Source organism: Notechis scutatus, chromosome 12 (genome assembly GCF_049901735.1).
Source record: "Notechis scutatus isolate UNSWTSFEM ecotype Mainland chromosome 12, rNotScu1.2, whole genome shotgun sequence".
NCBI classification, from domain to species: Eukaryota; Metazoa; Chordata; class Lepidosauria; order Squamata; family Elapidae; genus Notechis; species Notechis scutatus.
Genome location: NC_142020.1, coordinates 9,875,335 through 9,896,269, shown reverse-complemented (window position 1 = coordinate 9,896,269; position 20,935 = coordinate 9,875,335). Strand labels below are relative to the sequence as shown.

The 20,935-nt window shown below is 46.4% G+C and overlaps 1 protein-coding gene across 1 annotated transcript; it reads right to left on the bottom strand.

Moving 5' to 3' along the window:
• Window positions 1-472: 472 nt before the first annotated feature.
• On the bottom strand, window positions 473-3,880 carry LOC113420683 (noggin-2-like). Its single transcript, XM_087973254.1, has one exon. The coding sequence runs from the start codon at window positions 2,444-2,446 to the stop codon at window positions 1,799-1,801; it is 648 nt and encodes a 215-aa protein (XP_087829380.1). The 5' UTR covers window positions 2,447-3,880; the 3' UTR covers window positions 473-1,798.
• Between the last annotated feature and the right edge of the window lie 17,055 nt (window positions 3,881-20,935).

Here is a 20,935-nt window from a genome sequence, read left to right as displayed (position 1 = left end):
TCCTTAATTTACAACAGTTCATTTAATGTTGAAGTTACGACCCTGAAAAAAACGACTTATGACATACTTACAACCGTTGCAACATCACGTGATCAAACTTCAGACGCTTGGCAGCTGATTCATATTTATGACGGTTGCAGTGTCTTGGGGTCAAGTGATCGATCCCCTTTTGCGACTTTGTGACAAGCAGAGTCACTTAACAACCATGTTACTAATGGAAGAACTGCAGTGATTCACTTAACAACGGTGGCCAGAAAGGTGGTAAGATGGGGCAAAATTCACGTGACAAATGTCTCTCTTAGTGACCAAAATTTTGGGCTCAATTGTGCTCGTACCTCAAGGACTACCTCTATATATTTTAATGCAGTGTTTGGTTAACAATGTTTTAGATCCCTATACCCAAGGCTTCCTGTATTGGCTATTTAGATTTTCGCTACCGTTATTTCTCAGAGATTTTTAAAACATCGTGGTGGAGTTTCTTCAAAGATAGAGTTTATTGCTAAAAATGTTTTTGCTCAGTCACGGCTGATATGTACACCAATGTGTTGTCCAAAGAATATTCAAGTAAACATTTTCAATATCTCTAGCTTTCCCTCCCCACCCTTCTATACACAAACATTAAAAATAAATAAACTGTACATGAGAAAGTTCTTTCAACATCTCTACATTACTATACGTATTCCCGTCCCCCCCAAAAAACCACTCTTTCATAACAACATATACTTAAAAAACAAAATAAAATATCCTTATTCAATATACATTAGAAAACAAAACAAAACAGAACCTTAGACAACTCTGAAAAATTGTCTGAAGATCGGTAACAAGTTCGGAACAAGCAAAACAAACATTTAGGAGTGCAGGAATCAGAAAACAGGGCATTTTAAAGGAGTTATAAGGCTCTCAGGCATTATAAACCAGCATTATAGGAAAATATCCTCTCTTTCTTATATGACAAAGGGAACTGCAGTTTCAAAATGGTTGAAGCTTCCATATGTGGTCCTGCATTGTTATTTTCTTATTATTAATAACAAGAATTTTTTTTTAAAAAAAACACACACACAACAACAACAAAAACCACAACAGGATTCCCTCCTCCTTTAAAACTCTCTATATTTACAGCGGGTGGCAATTCTAAATTTTGTTAGAACGCTATATACGTATAAAAATAGACATCTCCGTGTAGTGCTTAGCTTTTCCTCTTTTTTTTTCTTTTTCCTCGTGGCCTGCACTGCAGTTCCTCTGGGGGTTTCTTTTCCCGTTTTCAAATAAAATAAAATAATTAAAAAGAGAGAGAGAGAGAGAAGGGGGAGAGAGGGAGGCAGGGGAAAAAAAAATAACAGTGCAAGCGGTTCCGGGAAAGAGGATAGACAGAAACGATGAAGCAGTGTTTTGCAAACAGCGATGGTGCCTGGAGGTCTCTTTGTCAACGCGCGCGCGAGACTCTTCTCAACGTTCTTTTCATGTCAACCCTCCAAGCTTCGCTGGGGGTTGGAGGATGATTGGCACCTGTCAGGTCCGTTCAACCAGAAGGTGGCTTGAGTTCCAAGCCACCTTTCTCCCTGATGCTTCAGCCTTCCGGATGGATCTCTGGGTGTAGGATCCGAGTGCAACCTCCCATCCTTTCCACCTCCTTTCCCCACAACTCCAAAGCATCAGCTGAGGCTGTCCGGATCTAACGCTCCCATCTGCCATCAACGGCAGGCTGCATCCATCCAGGAAGGGGGGGGGAGGACACATTTTTCCTCCCCTTCCCCGCTCCTTAAGTCCTCCACCTTCTTCCTCCACCCCCTCCCCTAAATTAACAGGAGCATTTGCACTCTGAAATGATCGGATACTGAACGGGGATCCACGTGCAATATTTTTGCTTGGACCAGCCTTGGCAGTACCATCGCAAGAAGGTCTTGGTGACCGATTTGATAGGCTTGCAGGACATGCCCTCGGGGAAGGAGCATGACCGCTCGGCCAGGCAGTTGCCTTCCTTGATGTACCGAGGCCAAAACCTGCTGCCCAGGTCCTTCCAGGTGTACATCACCGGACAGTAGGTGTAAGCCCAAAGCCACTGGAGAAATTTCCGCCGGGCTTTTTTACCTATCTTGACCTTGGTCCTATAGGGCGTCTCGGCCAGGTCTAGCTTCTTCAGCTCGCTGGGCAAAGCCCCCTGACCTTTGAACTTGTGCAAAGGCTCCAAGTGGGAGAGGTTCCCGTGAGCCAGGGCCGCCACCGACATGAAGTTGGGGTCGAAATGGCTCCCCAGCTTCTTGCGTAAAGTCCGGTCATCCAAATCTTGCTCCTTGGGGTCATATTCGGGATCCGGATGCTCGATAATATCCTTGATGGGCAGGTTGTCGCTCGGGGAAGGGCGGAGCCGAAGGTAAGGCTGGAAAAAGCCCGGTTGGAGCAGCAACGCCAAGGAAGAGCAGACCAGGAGCGCTTGGGGGGCCTTCATGCTCTCAGCGCCCCTCACCCCACCCGGGGGGTCACTTGGAGACTGGTTGGCCCAGCCCAGCCCAAGCAAGGAAGGGGGGCAGTCAGCGGGCACTGCTGCTGCTCCTGTTGCCGCTACGGAATAGCTTTTCTCTCTCTCTCACACTCTGTCTCTTCCGATTGTTCCCAAGCCTGAAGGTATGTGTGTGTGTGGGGGGGAAGTTATTCTTCTGGAGACCCCCTTGCCAAGTCCAGGCGATGCACAAATAGGTTGAGACAAAATCCAGCAAGGCCCCCCTGGCTTTAAATAGCTCGCCCAGGGGTTAGGTGACAAATGCGGAGGCCAGGTCTCGCTTATGCTGCTGCTGCCCCTGCTCCTAGCATGGAGAAGAGCAAAAAACCAAAAAAAACGAGGGGTGCCAAGAGATGGGGGTGGGTGGGCTGGAGAGAGAAGCAGGGCAGGAACCAATGGAGCAGAGGTCCCCCTTTCCAGACCCCCAAAGGGCAATTTTTTTTTTTTGCTCCTGGTTAAAAAAATAAAAAGGCCACCCACCCTTCTTCTTCTTCGTCGTCCTCTTCTTCTGCCTGTCTCTCCCCCCTCCTCCTTTCTCTCTCTCTCTCTTTCTCTTCCCAAAAATTCACAGCGGTCCCGAGTGCATCCCCATGGTGACAGCTGGACTTAGACCCACGGCAAGATGTCTAGACTGCATGGCAGAGTTTGGCGTGAGATGGGAGGCTCAGAATAAAACCTTCTTTTATAGATGGGGAAGCCGTGAAAAAGACGAAGGAGAAGGAGAAGGAGAAGGAGAAGGAGAAGGAGAAGAAGAAGAAGAAGAAGAAGAAGAAGAAGAAGAAGAAGAAGAAGAAGAAGAAGAAGAAGAAGAAGAAGAAGAAGAAGAAGAAGAAGAAGAAGAAGAAGAAGGGGGGAGTCCTGGCGGCAGCGAGGGAGGTGGGGACGGGGGGAAGGAGGAGGGGGTGTAAGACAGCCGCAGGTCCTGAGAAACGCGCCCAGTTTTGGGAAGAAGTGGGAAGGGGGGGGTCGTCTTCCAACTTTTCAGTTGGGGGGCGGCTGGGGTTTTTTTTTGGGTGTTTGGTTTCCTTCCTGCGCCCCCTTCTCTTCTTTCAGCTCCTCCAACAAGGACGCTGCCGCCCCGGCGCAAAGCGGGGCTTCGTCATGGCGGAGCTTTCAGCGCCCCGATTCCCTCCGCGGGTCGCCCCTCGGCATCGCGGGCGCCCGGTTGCAAATCCAAGCGGCGGCGGCGGCGGCGGGGACGACGAACAAGATCCCTTTTCGCGGAGATGGGGAGGCAAAGAGAAGGCGGCGGCGTCGTCTTCGGAGGGAGGGAGGGCGAGAGCGTGGCAAGGCGACCCCCCTCCTCACCACCACCCAGCCTGCCCGGATCGGGCGCAGGGCTCAGGATCGCGACCAAGCGCCGTCCGGGTCCCGGTTGCTGGAGAAGAGCTGGAGGAGAAGGAGGAGGCGGCTGATGCGCTCGGCGGCTCCGCTACGGCTCCCGGCCGGCAGGACTCGGCCGGCCGGCTGGTTTGGCTGGCTGGGCTCAGATCGCGGCTGGCCGGCTGGCTGGCGTCTGCTTTCCCCGGGCGCGCTCCCTCGGCGGCGGCGGCGGCAGCGGCGGTTCCTCCCAGCGCCTCGCTCCGCTCTGCAGCCAGCGCACGTCTGCCGCGCCGGGCTCGCCGAAGCCCAAGTTAAATATCGCCCCTCCGCGGCAGCCAAGTGTCAACGGAGCGGCCCTCCCCTCCCTGCCCCTCCCTGCCCTCCAGGGAAGCTATGGGGCCCGCCGGCCGGGGACTGGGTCCTAGCGCCGCCTCCCTCCCTCCCCTCCCCTCCGATCTCATGGAAGGGGAGGGCTCTTTCCTTCCTCCTCCCCTCCCTCCGCCGCCTGCGCTCCCTCCCCTTTGGCCAAACACACACACACACACGCACATCACAACCCGCATCTTTTCCCAACCCGCTTTCTGCGGATCAGCCTTGGGCTCCGGTTTTTTTTTTTTTTTGGTGGTGGTGGGAGCTGGAAGGTGGGATTGAGGTGGGGAGGAAGCGTTCTATTGCGCGAATGCAGAAAGCGAGTTCGGAAAAGATGCGTGTGTGTGTGTGTGAAGCCAGGGGAGGATGCGTGGACGCTCCCGGGGTGGCGAGCGGAGGGGCTTTTGCAGGGGGCGACGCGCGAGGAGAGCCGCAGCCGATCCTGGTTTCTTTAGAATGGGGGGGGGGGGTTTGAGTGGTAGAAACCGTGATTTTGAAGTGTGCGGGGAGGGCAGTAAAATGCGGGGTTCTGGCAGCACGTGTGAATGCAGGGTGAGTTGGGTTGGTTGTGGCGGGGAAAGAGTTGCACGACCTTAGGCTGGGGCTGGATGCAGAAGGTGAAAGATTTAACAGATGAACGGAGTTGGAAGGGACCTCGTAGGTCATCTAGTCCAACCCACCCCCCCACCCCCCTGCCCAAACAGGAGACCCTGCACCATTTCTGATGCTGGCCTTGAGGAAGGGAAAGGGGTGAACTCCTTCTCAGGGATGTGGGATGCTCAGCTTTCTTGGCCTTTGGGGTAGTGTTTTCAGTCCAACTCCCACCACGGATGTTCTCCCACCAAGTTGGAAAGAATGGCTCATTTCAAAAATCCCGCTCCTACAACCGCTAGAATCCCCCTCCCCCAGGATGTGAACAACACCCCTGTGTGTGGATGTGCAGGGGGAAGCAGGGGACTGATGAGGTGAGAAAAATTCAAGGCGCTCTGAACATGCTCCAAGGCACTATTCACTCTCTTATTCTGGCACCTTCCAGCTTCATCTTGATCCCACCACTGAACACCACCGTCTTCCACAAATTGGGGTGGGCGGGCAGTGCTCCTCCAAGAGCCAACACAAGGGGGAAATAGGCATCTCTCTCTTTCTCTCTGTCTGCTTCTGTTTCTTTCCAGACCCCCCAAAATATTTACTTACTATATCTTTGTATCTCCCGTCCGTCCCCGAAGGCTCTGAGCATCTAACAATCACAAATGTTGTAAAATAAAACCTCTCAATAAAAAAACAAAGAAACCCAGAGACCAAGAATTAAACTGAAAGTTATGCAAGATACTAAAGAAAAAAGGAGAATTTGGCTTGCCTGAATGGGAGTTATATTATTATGCAGCAACGCTAACGTGGATAAAAGAAAATTACATTGAGGAATAAAAGATTGTTAAAACTAGAAGGTCATGATATTCAAATGGGAAGGCACGCCTTCTTATGGTATGAAAAAGGTACAACACATAAATATTTCCAGATACACTACTTAAGAAAGGCAAACTGTTAACAGTTTGGAACAAAATCAAATATCAAAATTACATGAAAATACCTATTTGGCTTTCTACACTTGAAGCATTTATACATTCAAATTTGATAAATATGGAGAAAATTGTAACATATAGAGACACGAAGCATCATAATAAACATCTCAGCAGGAGCACAAGGAAAAGAACAGCAACAACAATGCCATATGCTCCCCATATTCAAAGCAAATCTTTGTCCTTGGCTAGGTTGGGGGAAGAAAAAAAACACCAGGTCTTAATTTTTTCCGATAATTTATGAGGCCAAATGATTTGTAACAATCTCGTAGGAGTGTCAACTGTTCTACTGAAGAAGCTGTAGGAGAGGGCCACACCATGCCAACGTTGTCCACATATCTTCTACCTATCTTCTATCATCTCTCTCTATACAAAAGCGAAATATCACTCAAGCATCATCACAAAATCTCCAGAACCATAAAGCCTACAAACTTGAAATTTGGCACTTATGTTCCTCTTGGCTTCTAGGTGCTCACTAAGAAAGGATTTTTCAAAAGGACCATCAGAGCATTAGTATTTCCTATATTATTATTATTATTATTATTATTATTATTATTATTATTATTATTATTATTATTATTATTATTATTATTATTATTAACACGCTCTGATGCTAAGGAGTTCTACTCCCCCTCCCCACCTGAAAAGAAATCTGTTCCAAATGCAAAACACAAGCAGAGGAGTTTCAGTTTCAGTTTCACAGCAGCAACCAGCTTTAGTTCAGAATAGTTGAGCTAAGCCACACCCAGGCTCCTTGCTGTCTCCTTCTTGCTCACACAGCAAATACTGCTTCAGTTTCCAAACAGCCTCAACTTTCTCACACACTGACAGGACGCTAGCCAGATGAATAGCAATGGATACTGGTAGGCAGAGGCAGAATCCCCCCCATCCTTATTTTACTCCCCAAAAACTAAGCCCAACCATATAGTTTCGTAGCAAAGCACAGGTATCAAGCTAGTTAAAAATAATACTAATAATAAAAGAGCTGGGTATCTTCAGGATGGGAGACCACCAGTAAATCTCAAAACTAGAAGTGAGGGGAGAAAAAATCTTAAAGATCTCAGTGGCAAAACACTTTCTTATATGATTGTCAAGAAAGCAACAGGGCCTTCGGTTCAGTTCAACCTAACAACTGTCTTTGCTTTTCAGCCCTTTAAATTAGGATTTAAATTTACATTTTGTCAGCACAGTCATCAGAAAAAGGGGTGAGGGAGAAACTGCCAGAGTTAGTCAGTCCTTGTGTTTCTTCATCTTCATGGCTGTCTTTAGAGACTATCTAGACTAGGGATTAGTCACTTTTTTTCAGGAAATACAGGGTGCAAACACGTGCGAACCCTCTTAATGGTGTACAAGGGTTAAGTGAGAGGCTGGATTCAGACAACCAGGAAACCTGACTTCACACGTTGATTACACACGTTTAAGTCCAGATGGAAAGACTCTGAGCATGGCAACAGGATTTTAATTCCAATGACTGAGGCTATCCAGATCAATCAATCAGAATAGAGCTGGAAGGCACCTTGGAGGTCTTCTAGTCCAGCCCCCTGCTCAAGCAGGAGAATTTATACCATTCCAGACAAGTGGCTGTCTTCTTAAAAACCTCCAGTGATGGAGCACCCACAACTTCTGAAGGCAACTTCTGCTCCACTGGTTAATAGTCCTCACTGTTACGAAGTTTCTCCTTTATTCCAGGTTGCTTCTCTCCTTGGTTAGTTTCCATCCGTTGTTTCTTGTCTCCTTATATTTGTATCCTGGATTAATCCCGTATGCTTGACCGTCTCTTAAATAGGTTGAGATTGCAACCAGAAACGGCTCTTTTATGAACAGGCAGCTTCGCTTATTTATCATTCTGGTTTCCAAATAAACTTGAGGATCTGCCTTAGATGGGTGAGAACACAAAGGGTTAAATTGAGGGTGGGGGGAGAGAGAAAGAGGAAGGCTGCAGAGATAAGAAATCCTGCACAAGTTACTGGTTTACCACTGGGCGCTGCTGCAGGCATTTGCTTGTGAAAGCAGAAGAGAGAAATCCTCCTGCAGGATTGTGAGAAGAATTTGCCCTAGTGCCTAGCAAAGAACCTTCCTTCCTTCCCTTTCTCCTGCTCTTCTTTCTCTCCCTCCTCTTTCTCCCCTTCCTTCCTTCCTTCCTTCCTTCCTTCCTTCCTTCCTTCCTTCCTTCCTTCCTTCCTTCCTCCCTCCCTCCCTTCCTTTCTTCCTTCCCTTTCTCCTGCTCTTCTTTCTCTCCCTCCTCTTTCTCCCCTTCCTTCCTTCCTTCCTTCCTTCCTTCCTTCCTTCCTTCCTTCCTTCCTTCCTTCCTTCCTCCCTCCCTCCCCTCCCTCCCTCCCTTCCTTCCTTTCTATAGGGTTTCCTGCCTGAGCAGTGGATTACCAGAAGACCTCCATACAAGGTCCTTTCCAACTCTGTTAGTCTATTCTATTCTGTTGTACTCTACTGAAGGGAACAAGAACGAAAAACACTGCCTTTCATATCAGTTTAAGCAGCTCTGTTAGGCACCACAACACAATCCCAAGGTTCATTTGGGTTTTCTTGGACTCCAAATTCAGCCTGTTTTGTTTAGTGCAGTGTGCACACACCATCCAAACACACAACCGATAAGCATTCACCCCAAACTCTGCATTAGTAATATTGCTTGGCTTATCACTGCCTGGCCAATTATGGTTTAATTGGATCAACTGCCTCATAAACCATGTTAAATCACAAACAAGGCAACTTCATATTTCACAAAGTCTAATAAATAAACTAAAATATTTACATTAGACAAGCATGTTCTCCAGAGGACAGTGAACCATAGTTCAGGGACTCTATATGAAACCCGTTTATCACCAAGCCATCCATTTTGCCAAATTCCACCCAAAATGAATTGTATTTTATGAAACTTATAAACCACCAATTTCACAAACAGACAGGGCACCGAGTCAGAGAGGTTTAGATTCCAGGTTTAACATCTAAACATACCATAGGAATGCATGAGAAATTTTATTTCCCAAGGACACTCCTGTAGGAATTATACACATTTTTTTTTTTAAAAAAAGAACCAACCGGGGACCTTGGGAAATGGGGAAAATTTAGGAGTTTAAAGGTAGGATCCACCTGTGTGGTGTACGTACATCAACCAACATACTGATTAGGATCAGGTACACCATCAAAGTTGAGGCCAGCCTGAGCATAGGAAAACTCAAAGAAATGGCGAAAGATTGGAAGTCATGGAGAGATCTAGCCAATTGAATTACCAAGCGTCAGACACAACTGAATGGATAACACCATTGTCACCATCAAATTATGAAAAGAAGGACTAGGGGTGACGTGAGAGCAGTGTTCCAATATCTCAGGAGTTGCTACAAGGAAGAGGGAGTCAAACTATTTTCCAAAGCACCTGAGGGCGGAAATTTCCTGGCAGTTAGAACAAGTAATCAGTGGAATAATTTGACTTCAGAAGTTGTAAATGCTCCAACACTGGAAGTTTTTAAGAAGAGATTGGACAACCCATTTGTTTGAAGTAGTGTAAGGTTTCCTGCCTAAGCAGGGGTTGGACTAGAAGACCTCCAAGGTCCCTTCCAACTCTATTATTCTAGTCTGTTCTATCATCAGAATAAGGTATAGAGAACACACATTAGACTAGATTTGAAATATTTGTGTGAACGGCCAATAGAGTTTTGAACAGAATTAAAGACTACTTAGGTCTATGGAGATTCTAAGTCATCCAGATCAAAGCTGGGTTTCTTTTCTTTTCTTGGATGAGAAGCAAAGAAAAACCAGAAAGTCCAGTTACTTCTTTAAAAGAACCTTTGGGATAAAAGGCGACTTACTTTTGAATTTCCAAATTGTTTTGTCTGCAGACCATTATCCACCTTCTGAAATCATCTTCAGATGTGAATGTTTGAATCTCTTCAACATTTGGAGTTGAGCCAAGTGATGCCTGATGAATGGACTTCTTTTGTGGGTGGCCAGTTCTAAAAACCACTTCCCATACAGTCTGGCCTGGCACGATGCTTGGCATCTTTTCTGCAGGGGATGCTGGAAACCACTGGATTTTTTTTTTTTTTAAAAAAAAAAAAGATTGTTTCAGGTCCAGTCAGTCAGTTTTAACGCAGCCAATATTTTGATTGTTGAACAATGGAGGAGAACATCTAGAAAGTCCTTAGTCATCATTTGATGTTCTGCTTCGTAAGCATGCCAGGTCTTACGGTAGAAAAAAAAAATTCTTTCTTGGGAAGATCCATCATTCTTACAAAATGATGTTGAAGAACAAGACGTTCTTCAACATCAAAGGGAACATTGCTTTGAGGAAGCAGAAAGTTTCCACAGAAGACCTCTGATTGTAGAAAATACCAAAATGATTAAAAGTCCCTCCAAAAGGGAGCGGGGAAGAGGAGGTGGTGATTATCTTTGATTAATTTTGGAGTTTGCCTGTTGGGAAAAGTATAAACAAAGGAAGGAAGGGAATAAGAAAATAATTTGGCACAGAGGCTACAAAACCAAATAGCATTTTTCGTGTGGATATGTCGTACACAAGCACATACATTATACCCTTTCAATGATAAACGTAACATTTTGAAGGCAAATGTTGTACTACCTGAGCTTTTCATATCCAGCTGAGGTCATTATTGATATTTAAAAAAATTCCTCGCTTATATGCGGAGTAATTTTCCTCCTCCTGTTCCAAGAAAAGAAATGAACTGACTCATCTTCTCAAGAGTGATAATCATCTTATTTCCCCTCCCTCAATAAATCTTTGGAGAAGTTGTTTTATATTAAAGAGCCTTGCATGTAGTCGTGGTGGGGACCTCCTTCAGGATCTGTGTGATGGAAAGGAATATTTTGTTAATGGGTGGGCCTGTGTCATTAGCATTTAATACAGGATAGGATAGGATAGGAGCTGGAAGGGACCTTGAAGGTCTTCTAGTCCAGCCCCCTGTCAAGCAGGAGAACCTATAACCATCTCAGATACAGTAACTGATTTTCCAGTCCCTTCTTAAAAACCTCCAGTGATGGAGCACCCACAACTTCTGGTGGCAAGCCGTTCCACTGATTAAATTGTCCTCCCTGTGAGGAAGTTTCACCTTAATTCCAGGTTGCTCCTCTCTTTGATTAGTTTCCAACTACTGTTTCTTGTCCTGACCTTTGGTGCTTTGGAGAATAATTTGACCCACTCCTCTTCTTTGTGGCAAGCCCTCAAATACTGGGATACTGCTATCATGGCATCCCCAATTCTTCTTTTCTTTAGACTAGCCAAACCTAGATCCTTCCGTCGTTCTTCATGTTTTAGTCTCCAGGCCCGAAATGTGACACCACCCTCAGCCAGAAAATAAAGGACTGCAAAACAGTTGCAAAGTTGATCAAGATCATTCAATGATGTTGTTTTTAATGATATAGGTAGTCCTCGGGTTATGACTATTCATTCAGCAATCTTTCAATGTTACGGTGGTGTTGAAGGAAGGGACCCATGGCTGGTCCTTGAAGATTGATAAACCTTCATGGTAAGTGGTTTTGGATAATGAAACAAAAATAATAATAATTGGGAAACTCTATAAACTAAATTTCCATGGATTCATTGTTCTGACTGTCAGAAAATTGCTCCTTAGTTCTAGGTTGCTTCTCTCCTTGCTTAGTTTCCATCTGTTGCTTCTTGTCCTGCCTTCAGGGGCTTTGGAAAATAGCTTGTCTCCCTTCCTCTCTGTGGCAGCCCCTCAAACATTGGAAGGCTGCTCTCATGTCTCCCCGGTCCTTCTCTTCCCTAGACTAGCCATGCCCAGTTCCTGCAACCGTTCTTCATATGCTCCAGCTTCCAGTCCTCTAATCATCTTTGTTGTTCTTCTTAGCACTCTCTCATCTTTCTAAAAGCACACACAGACGTCTTTAAAAATACCCCAGACATACATCCCACTCGTCCTTTTCTCCTTCTTCCTTACTGTGTGCAGTTTTTTCCTAGGATGTCAATTCATGGAATCCCATTTTCTGGATGACTTCATGGTTCCAGGGGTAGCAACTAAACAAACAGAAAGCAGCAAACTGCCTCAGATGTTGGACGTCGTTGACCAAGAAGGCTTTGCAAGCAAAGTTGTTCTGCCCTTTGGAGAAATGGAAATAAACACCACGGCTGGAGTTGTTAATACTCAGTGGCTAGAGTCACTGCACTAATGCAAGGTATCCGGTTTGCTTACTTAAGAGGGATCCCTGATTTCCGCCCCGCCCCCCCCCCCGAATCTGTGACACTGGATTAAAGATGGAGAGGTTTCCTTCCATGGATTTCCTGACGATGGGCACAGCAGACAGAAAAATGGAAAGGATGGATAATTATAAAACATACTATGAACGGTTACAGGAACTGGGCCTGGCTAGTCTAGGGAAGAGAAGGACCAGGGGAGACAGGATAGCAGTCTTCCAATATCTGAGGGGCTGCCACAGAGAGGAGAAAGGGGTCAAGCTATTTTTCCAAGGCCAGTCAAGGAACAATGGATGGAAACTGAACAAGGAGAGATTCAACCTGGAAATAAGGAGAAATTTTCTGACAGTGGGAACAATCAACCCATGGAACAGAAGTTTCCTTCGGAAGTTGTGGGAGCTTCATCACTTGAGACTTTCGAGAAGAGATTGGACTGCCATTTGTCATAAATGGTGTAGGGTCTCCTGCTTGGGTAGGGGGTTGGACTAGATGACCTACCAGGTCCCTTCCAACTCTGTTAATCTGTTAATCATGATCTCTTAATATACCGTAGGAACTCCTTGACTTAGAGTCTTTCTTTCAGTGGCCAATCAAAGCTACAACGGCATTGAGAAAAGTGACTTATGACTGTTTTTCATACTACCGTTGCAGGATCCCCATGGTCACCTGATCAAAATTCAGCCGCTTGGCAACAGACTCATATTTATGATGCTCGCAGTGCCACGGGATCTTCTTTTGTGACCTTCTCACAAGCAAAGTCCGTGGGGAAGCCAGATTTAGTTTAACAATCGTGTTACTAACTTAACCACTGCAGGGATTCATTTAACAACGGTGGCAAGAAAGTTCGTAAAAATAGGGGATATATCTCACTTCAGAACTGCCTTGCTTTGCAAAAGGAAATTTTGGGCTCAATTGTTGTAAGTCGAGGATTGCCTGCCCAAATTCTAGTGCAGAGAGTCCCTGATTTACAACTGTTGGTTTAGCAACCGTTGAAAGTTGCAAAAGGACTGAAAAAAAGTCACCTACACTGGGGTCCTCACACTATGAACATTGCGTTTCCATAGTGACGTGATCAACGTTCCATTGCTGGGGCAACCGGCCTGTATTTGCAATGATGTTCACCACACAGAAAATGGCAGCGCTCCCCATTTTCAGGAAATCGTCATCATTTCATGGAAGAGTGCTGCTCATTCTTATTTCCTAATCAGGAGATCTGAGGAGGAACCACTAAAAAAGATAATAATATTATTTCCAAAAAGCTGTTGGCCTTACAACTCATGGGTAAGATCAAGAAGGAAAACGGACAAGTCAAACCATCCCCCCATTGCAATTTTTGGTGGCCTGCCACAACAACGTTTTTTTTTTGAGATATTCTTGCTTTCTGTGAGGAGGAGAAGAAGGGGTGAGACAGCTGATTTCCATTGTCTAGATGGGAGAAAATGCATCAGGAGATGGAAGGGAAATATATGTATATAAATATATCTTCCACCAATGCCGAAGAGTCTTCACGGCACACGTTGCTTGCTTCCAGCGCAAACACCTGGCACGTGTTGAAGTTGATGAGTTCATATTGCAGGGAGAAAGGACTCTGGACAGCTTCCTAAGCAAACCTGAAGCTCACACCACAAAGCAGGTGCAACCAATCCCGGGGGGGGAAGGTGATGTCTGCAGAAGAGCTGTCCCGCTCTTCGAACACAATAAATTAAAATGGGGTTGAGACCCTCTTGCTCACCTTCAAAAAGGCCCTTGCCCTGCTCTGCTCAGATTCTCAAAACTCCAGAATTGAAGCCTACATCCTTTTAGGAATAATTGTTTAGAGCACAGCTCTGTCTTGGTATTTATTTAATCTCGTTCTGCGGTGATCAGGTAGAGTGCCCAGATCTCTCCAGATGATGAAGGCTCTCTTTTCGGAGCATGGACATTGTTCTTCCTGGCTCTCTTATTTGAAGCTAGAATTTGACCTTCTTACAACATTCACTCAAAAGGATCATAGCATCCGGTCCTCTCAATTCCTGGCAAATAGATGGGGAAGACATGGAGGTAGTGAGAGATTTGATGTTCCTGGGCTCCAAGATCACTGCAGATGGGGACTGCAGCCAAGAAACGGCTTGCTCTTGGGGAGGAAAGCGATGGCAAATCCAGACAGCATGATAAAATGCAGAGACATCAACTTTACAACCAAAGGGCCTAGAGTCAAGGCTATGGTTTTCCCAGCTGCAATGTATGGCTGTGAAAGTTGGACCATAAGGAAGGCTGAGTGCCAAAGAATGGAGGCCTTTGAACTCTGGTGCTGGAGGAGACTCCCGCGAGTCCCTTGGACTGCAAGGCCATCCAACTGGTCAGTCCTAGAGGAGATCAACCCTGGATGCTCTTTAGAAGGCCAGATCCTGAAGATGAAACTCAAAGACTTTGGCCACCTCACGAGAAGGAAGGACTCGTTGGAGAAGAGCCGAATGCTGGAAACGATTTAGGGTAAAAGAAGGAGAAGGGGATGGCAGAGGAGGAGGAGGCAGGATGGACCGACTGAAACAGTCGGGGTGAGCTTAAATGGACTCCAGGAGAGGACATGACTTTGCAACTAACAACAACAACAACAACGTTCACTAAGATTAAAGGGTGGAAAACATAGAACATAGAATCATGGCGCTGTAAGGGACCTCTTAAGTCTTCTAGTCAACCCTATGTTCAAAGCAAGACACCTTATACCAGGGGTGTCAAACTCAAGGCCTGGGGGCCAGATCTGGCCTGCGGGGCCACCCTGGAAACAGCAAAGGACCGACTCGCGTTGCCTCTGAAGGCAAAAATGGAGCTCGGTCTCCATTTTCACGAGCAGAGGGTTGCAGGATCACTGGGTGTCAGAGGGTATGGTTAAAAAAAAAGAGGGCTACCACAATGTAAAACATCCACATAAGATAAGAGGTAGGGGTTTGAATTGGACTATCGCAACCACTATCTTGGCTTTTTAACCCCACTTTGAGGACACGTCTGAACTGGTCTCTTCCAAAGAATCTTCCCCAAAATACCGCAGGGGCTGCCGAAAACAGATTCATTAAGCTCACCCATCTCACAAGGCAGAATCCTTGCCAGGATTATGGGAACTTATACGTTTTCGGATTGGGTCACAAGCCATCTCTGAAACATTGCATAAGAAATGGTTCCTGGATGGACAAGAGAGACCTGAGGTCATCTGCTTGCCCGTCCGTCAAGTAACTCCAGCAAGATCCTGGATCTCAGTCTTTCTATTCTCCCATCTGCGAAATGGGAATCCTTGCCAAGTTGTCAGCGCAGGTGGAAATATTCGGAAGCCCGCCTTCAAGTTGCAAGAGGAGCTGGTCTGCTACGAAGACAGGTGCCCTTAAATGCCCCACCAAGGCAGACAGCTCTATCACCATCCCCTCCTGCCGAAAGGGGAAGCTGAAGAAATAAACCTGTCATCCGAGGGTTATATCTGCCGTACTTTTCGAGTCAAGATACGGCAGCAAGGAGTCAGCATCTGCGCCAAGGGAAGAGGGAGGGAGGACAAACCAGAGCTCCCCTCACCTCCTTAACCTCTGAATTGCTCCCCATTGACATCAACCCTGAACAGATGCCAAAGATTAGATACACAGCTGCTTTTTTTTTTTTTCTGACACCATGGAAGGGAAAGAAGCATTCTTCGGCGTGCCAGTCACTTCCTCCAAAAGGCATGAAAAGCCAGTCAGACACCAGGCCTGGAGTGAAGCAAGAACTTGGGGAGAAGGTAGAGAGAGGGTGAGGAGGGAGTAGCACATCCTTGCATCACTTCCTCCCCCCCAAAAAACCACCTTTCCTCAGAAGACTTAACTCATAGACGTAGAGATCCTCCAGAGCAGGGCAAGTCCTGCACAGCGTAGTAGTCCTGGAGAGGGGTGGTCCCAGGGAAGTAGGGATTGGCTTGTTCTCCAAAGCAGGGGTCCCCAACCACTGGGCCCCGGACCGGTACCGTTCCGTGGATCATTTTGTACCAGGCCACCGGTACTTGGGCGCCGCCATCTTGTTTCGACGGCGCTTGAGAAAGTGCTTCCGGGTGAGCTTGTCGGTCGTCGGTTGGAAAGTGGCGTTTGGGTGCTGAAGGAATCCTCGCGCCTTAGTTTCGTCGAAGGGGGGGAGGGCACTGTTCCGATGGCAGTGGAGTCTCGCATTACTCAGGAGGAGATTAAGAAAGAGCCCGAAAAGCCCATTGACTGCGAGAAGGTACAAAGGAGAAGTTGAAGGTGGCAGGGAGAAGCGGGGGACGGCTGGCTGGCCGGTCGCTCGCTCGGCTCGCCTTGCCTTGGTCGTGCGTGCTGATGTTTTTGTTATTGGAACCTTCACGCCCCTACCCGGTCCTTGAAAAAGTGTTTCTGCATTGAAACCGGTCCGTGAAACGAAAAAGGTTGGGGACCACTGCTCCAAAGGACCACAGGGCAGGACAAAAAGTAACAGGTGGAACCTTGTTAAAGAGAGAGCTAACTTAGAAGGAAAGGGGAAAATTCCCTCACCGTGAGAGAACAACAAATCAATGGAAGGCACCCCCATCCGGGGTGGGCTGCTGGGGGTTCGAGAGAGCCCCTAACTATGATTCTGTGCAGTTTGGAGGACCTCCAAATCCCACTCCTGGCTGGCCCCGCCCACCCTGCTCCTCCCCTCCCCGGAGTCCCCACGTGGGCCGTTTTGGATGCAGGTAAGTGCAGGATGTGCGTGGAGGCTCGGGGAGGGTGAAAAACGGGCCTCCAGGAAGTTTGGTAAGGCCAGAAATGGGCCCGTTTCTGGCTTCCAGAGAACCTCCAGAGCCCAGGGAGGCTGTTTTCACCCACCTGGGGGCTCGAGGAAAGCCTCAGGAGCCTGGGGAGAGCATAAAGCCCCCTCCCCTGCCGTGGTACAGGAGGCCAACTAGGCCACGCCCACCCAGCCACCGGGCAGAGGACCCGTTGCTAATAATTTTGAAGCCCGTCCCTCAACTTTGCGACCGCAATTCAGTCCAATCTGTGGTTGAAAGCGAGATATTGGTTAAGGGAGTTTTGACCCATTTTACGACCGTTCTTGCCAGAGTTGTTAAAGCGAATCGCTGCAGGTGTTAAATTAGTTGCTAAGTGAATCTGGCTTCCCGGTTGAGTTTGCTCGTCAGAAGGGTCGCCCAAGGGGACCCCATGACACCACCCCCCCGGGAAACTGCAGCCGTCATAAATATGAGTCAGTTGCCAAGCGCCTGAATTTTGATCCCATGAGGATGGGGATGCTGAAATGGTCACAGGTGTGAAAACTGGTCATAAGTCACTTTTGTCAGAGCCGTTGCCATTTCGAACGGTCACTAAATGAACGGTTGTAAGTTGAAGATTACCTGTAGCTTGCCTCTTGGGAGTTGTGGGTGCGCCATCACTGGAAGTTGTGCTTTTAAAGTTGTAGCAACGTTTCAGCAGAATCTCATCTGCCATCATCAGGCTTCTGTATTGGGTTCGTCTGTGAGTCAGACTTCTCTTGGCTTCTAGGTGCTCACTAAGAAAGGATTTTTCAAAATGACCATCAGAGCGTTAGGATTTCCTATATTCAAAGGTGGTATTCACCCAGTTCTGACCAGTTCTGGAGAACCGGTAGTGGAAATTTTGAGTAGTTCGGAGAACCGTCAAATCCCACCTCTGACTGGCCCCGCCCCCATCTATTCTCCGCCTCCCATGGAGTCCCAGCTGATTGGCTGGGTCTTCTTTGGTTTCCCTGCATAGAAGAACGGAGCTAGAAAGCAGGTTAGTGGGGTGGAGAACGGAATGGGGATTTTGCAGTATCCTTTCCCTGCCACACCTATCAAGCCAAGCCATGCCCACAGAACCAGTGCTAAAAAAAATTGAATCCCACCACTGCCTATATTATTATTAACATGCTCTGATGCTAAGGAATTCTACTCCCCCTCCCCACCTGAAAAGAAATCTCTTCCAAATGCAAAACACAAGCAGAGGAGAGGAGTTTCAGTTTCAGTTTCATAGCACCAAGCAGCTTTAGTACAAAATAGTTGAGCTAAGCCACGCCCAGGCTCCTCTCTGTCTCCTTCATGCTCACACAGCAAATACTGCTTCAGTTTCCAAACAGCCCTCAACTCTCTCACACACTGACAGGACGCTAGCCAGATGAATACTGGCGGCTGTTGGTAGGCAGAGGCAGAATTTTTCCCTCCTTATTTTCCTCCCCAAAAACTAAGCCCGATCACATAGTTTCATAGCGAAGCATGGGTATCCAATTAGTAAACTATAAAAGATCAGATAGAAAGAGCTTGGGAAAAGTAGCTCATAGGTATGTAGAAACCAGCCTCAGGTTTACACCATCAACCCAACTAGCACTTGGCATCCTAGAGTGGCCAACTGAATGTGTTTATGGTTATAGACTAGGGGCTGGATTGCTAGAATGCCTTTCTCTTGACTCTCTTGTTCAACCCCTCCTGTTTCAAGGAGGCAGGAAGCAGCCATCAAAGTAAGCACTACCGATCACCAGAGCCTCCATGAATCTGGTCACGACCATCTGCACAGCATCCAACTGGCTGCCATATGACCACAACTGCTGGCAGGGAATTCCACGCTTTTAACTATGCGCTATGCACAAGCGGATTTCCTTCTGTCGGTTCTGAATCTACCTGTTCCTTGAAAGGAAACAAGAGCGGTGAGAGAACTTGTACCCTGAAGTCTGGAATCTACGCAAATCTTGGGATCTGATTTTTCTCACTTGGGACTCTCCTGTCTTGAGCCATGACAGCTGGGAATCAGGTAGATGGGCTTCCAACAGATGGAGAAGGGAGGAAGTTGGAGGAAGATGCATTGACATCAGTAGATGTAATTCAACTTCAGCCTCCATGGCAGGTTTCTTACTCAGGCAGTCTTCTTTTGCTGTTGCAATTACTACTGTTTTACTATCTCTTTTCTCTTGGATGTACTTCATACAACTACCCAGAGGAAAAATATTCCTTGTTTTCCTTGGGTGCTGAGGAAATACAGGAGAAAGAAGAGGGACACAGACATAGAAGACAAGGAAATTCTTCAAAGTCTCAACACTGTTGCGATTGATCTGCCCAAGTGCAAGACATCCATTGTTCTTTATTGAAAGGCTTTTTCATCCAGGATTTCTCAAGAGAAGAGGTGGTCCATTTCCCCCCAGTTAAAGCTGTCTTCCCATCCAGTGGGTGGAGCTAGGGCTATGACCAAACATTATTTCATTTTCACTTAAAGTGCAAATAAACAAAGGTCATAGGACAAACTTTTTAAAATTATGCAGTTAATAACCACTTCCTAATTTCACATTTTAAAGAATTAGTCACAACTTTTGGAAGTTGTGAAGCACAGGGAAGGGAAGGTAGCCTTCAGATTGTGCTTCTGCTCTTCACTTTACCCACACAGGGTCCTTTATATCTGCAGAACTACAACTCTTCCAATTTTTAACCAGCATAAAGTTTACATATGACTAATTGCTTCAATGTAATCTGTAATGCCTTTTTTTTCCTCTGGGAAATGAAGGAGTGGAACTTTCAGACCCCACAACAGACATTTTTATGAAGTTCATTGAGTTTAGAGATGGTGATTGACTCAAAGTAACTAGTGTTTGGGTTGGATTGGGTTGAGCTAAGTAGAGAAGGGTTGGGCTGGGTTGAGATGAGATGAGATGAGTTGTATAGTGTTGGGTTGGATTGGTTTGGGTTGAGATGAGTTAGGTAGAGTTGTGTTGGGTTGAGATAAGTTGGGTTGAGTAGAATAGGGTTGAGTTGGGTTGAATATCAGAAAGTGGGTTCAGAAAGTGAATTTGACTGGATTTAGAAAGTAAATCTATAGTGGGCCTTGTCTCTAGTGCACACAAATATGGAATATTACCCAATGCATTTCCTCTATATACCCACTGAGTTCAACTAATGAAGTAGTTTTGAAGATGAGCCAATGTTATGGAGCAATGAAATTTTGCCACAATCAATGATACACACCCATCTTGGCATCCTCCTTTGCTTCCTCTATCATGGTTTATTCACTGAAACTACATTCCAGTTTGTCCACTAGTGCTGACATGTTCTTGAGACCTGACTCATCCCATAATTGTTTCTTTTGAGTTTATATCTGATGACAGTAAATGATCCCAAAAATATATGCATACTTGCATGTTGCCTGGAAAAAAAAGGAACTATTCTAATTAAGAAAGAGGGGGTTGATTTTGCATGGTATTTGCATATGTAAGATTCACCTATTTATGTGTATCAATGAAAATGCAATAATATAATATAGAAGACTGCAACCATTACAAGCTCCTTCAATCTGTTCTTGGCCCTAATTGCTGGTAAACAATTTCATGGTCTTCACTTTATTTAGGAAGGACACCTTTTCAAATCAAGGATGCTCTCAAATTTTGAGGATTCATCTAGAAACACTAAAACACACAGCTGTCCTAACAGAACATATTTGAATGTGGGGTGCTTAGTCCTCTCTGAGCTTGGTTGTTTTCTTGCAGATGTTTCATTACCAAACTAGGTAACATCACCAGTGCTAGAAGGGAGAGGAGTTTATTCTCAGTTTATAAACTGAGCAGGGCAAACCACTTGTAAATAAGCAGAGAGCAAACCCCTCTCCCTTCTAACACTTGATGAGGTTACCTAGTTGGGTAATGAAATGTTTGGAAGAAAACCACCAAGTTCAGAGAGCACCAAGAACCGCACAGTTTTCTTCTCCTCCTCCTCCTCCTCCTCCTCCTCCTCCTCCTCCTCCTCCTCCTCCTCCTCCTCCCTCCTCCTCCTCCTCCTCCTCCCACAAATCCTCCTCCACTCCTCCTCCTCCTCCTCCTCCTCCTCCTCCTCCTCCTCCTCCTCCTCCCATCCTTCCACAAATCCCACTCCCTTCTAGCACTGATGATGTTACCTAGTTGGGTAATGAAATGTCTGCAAGAAAACAACCAAGCTCAGAGACCACCAAGGACCCCACAGTTCAACCCTGAGCTACAAACACATCCTTTCTATCGATACATCTGAATGTGCACAGT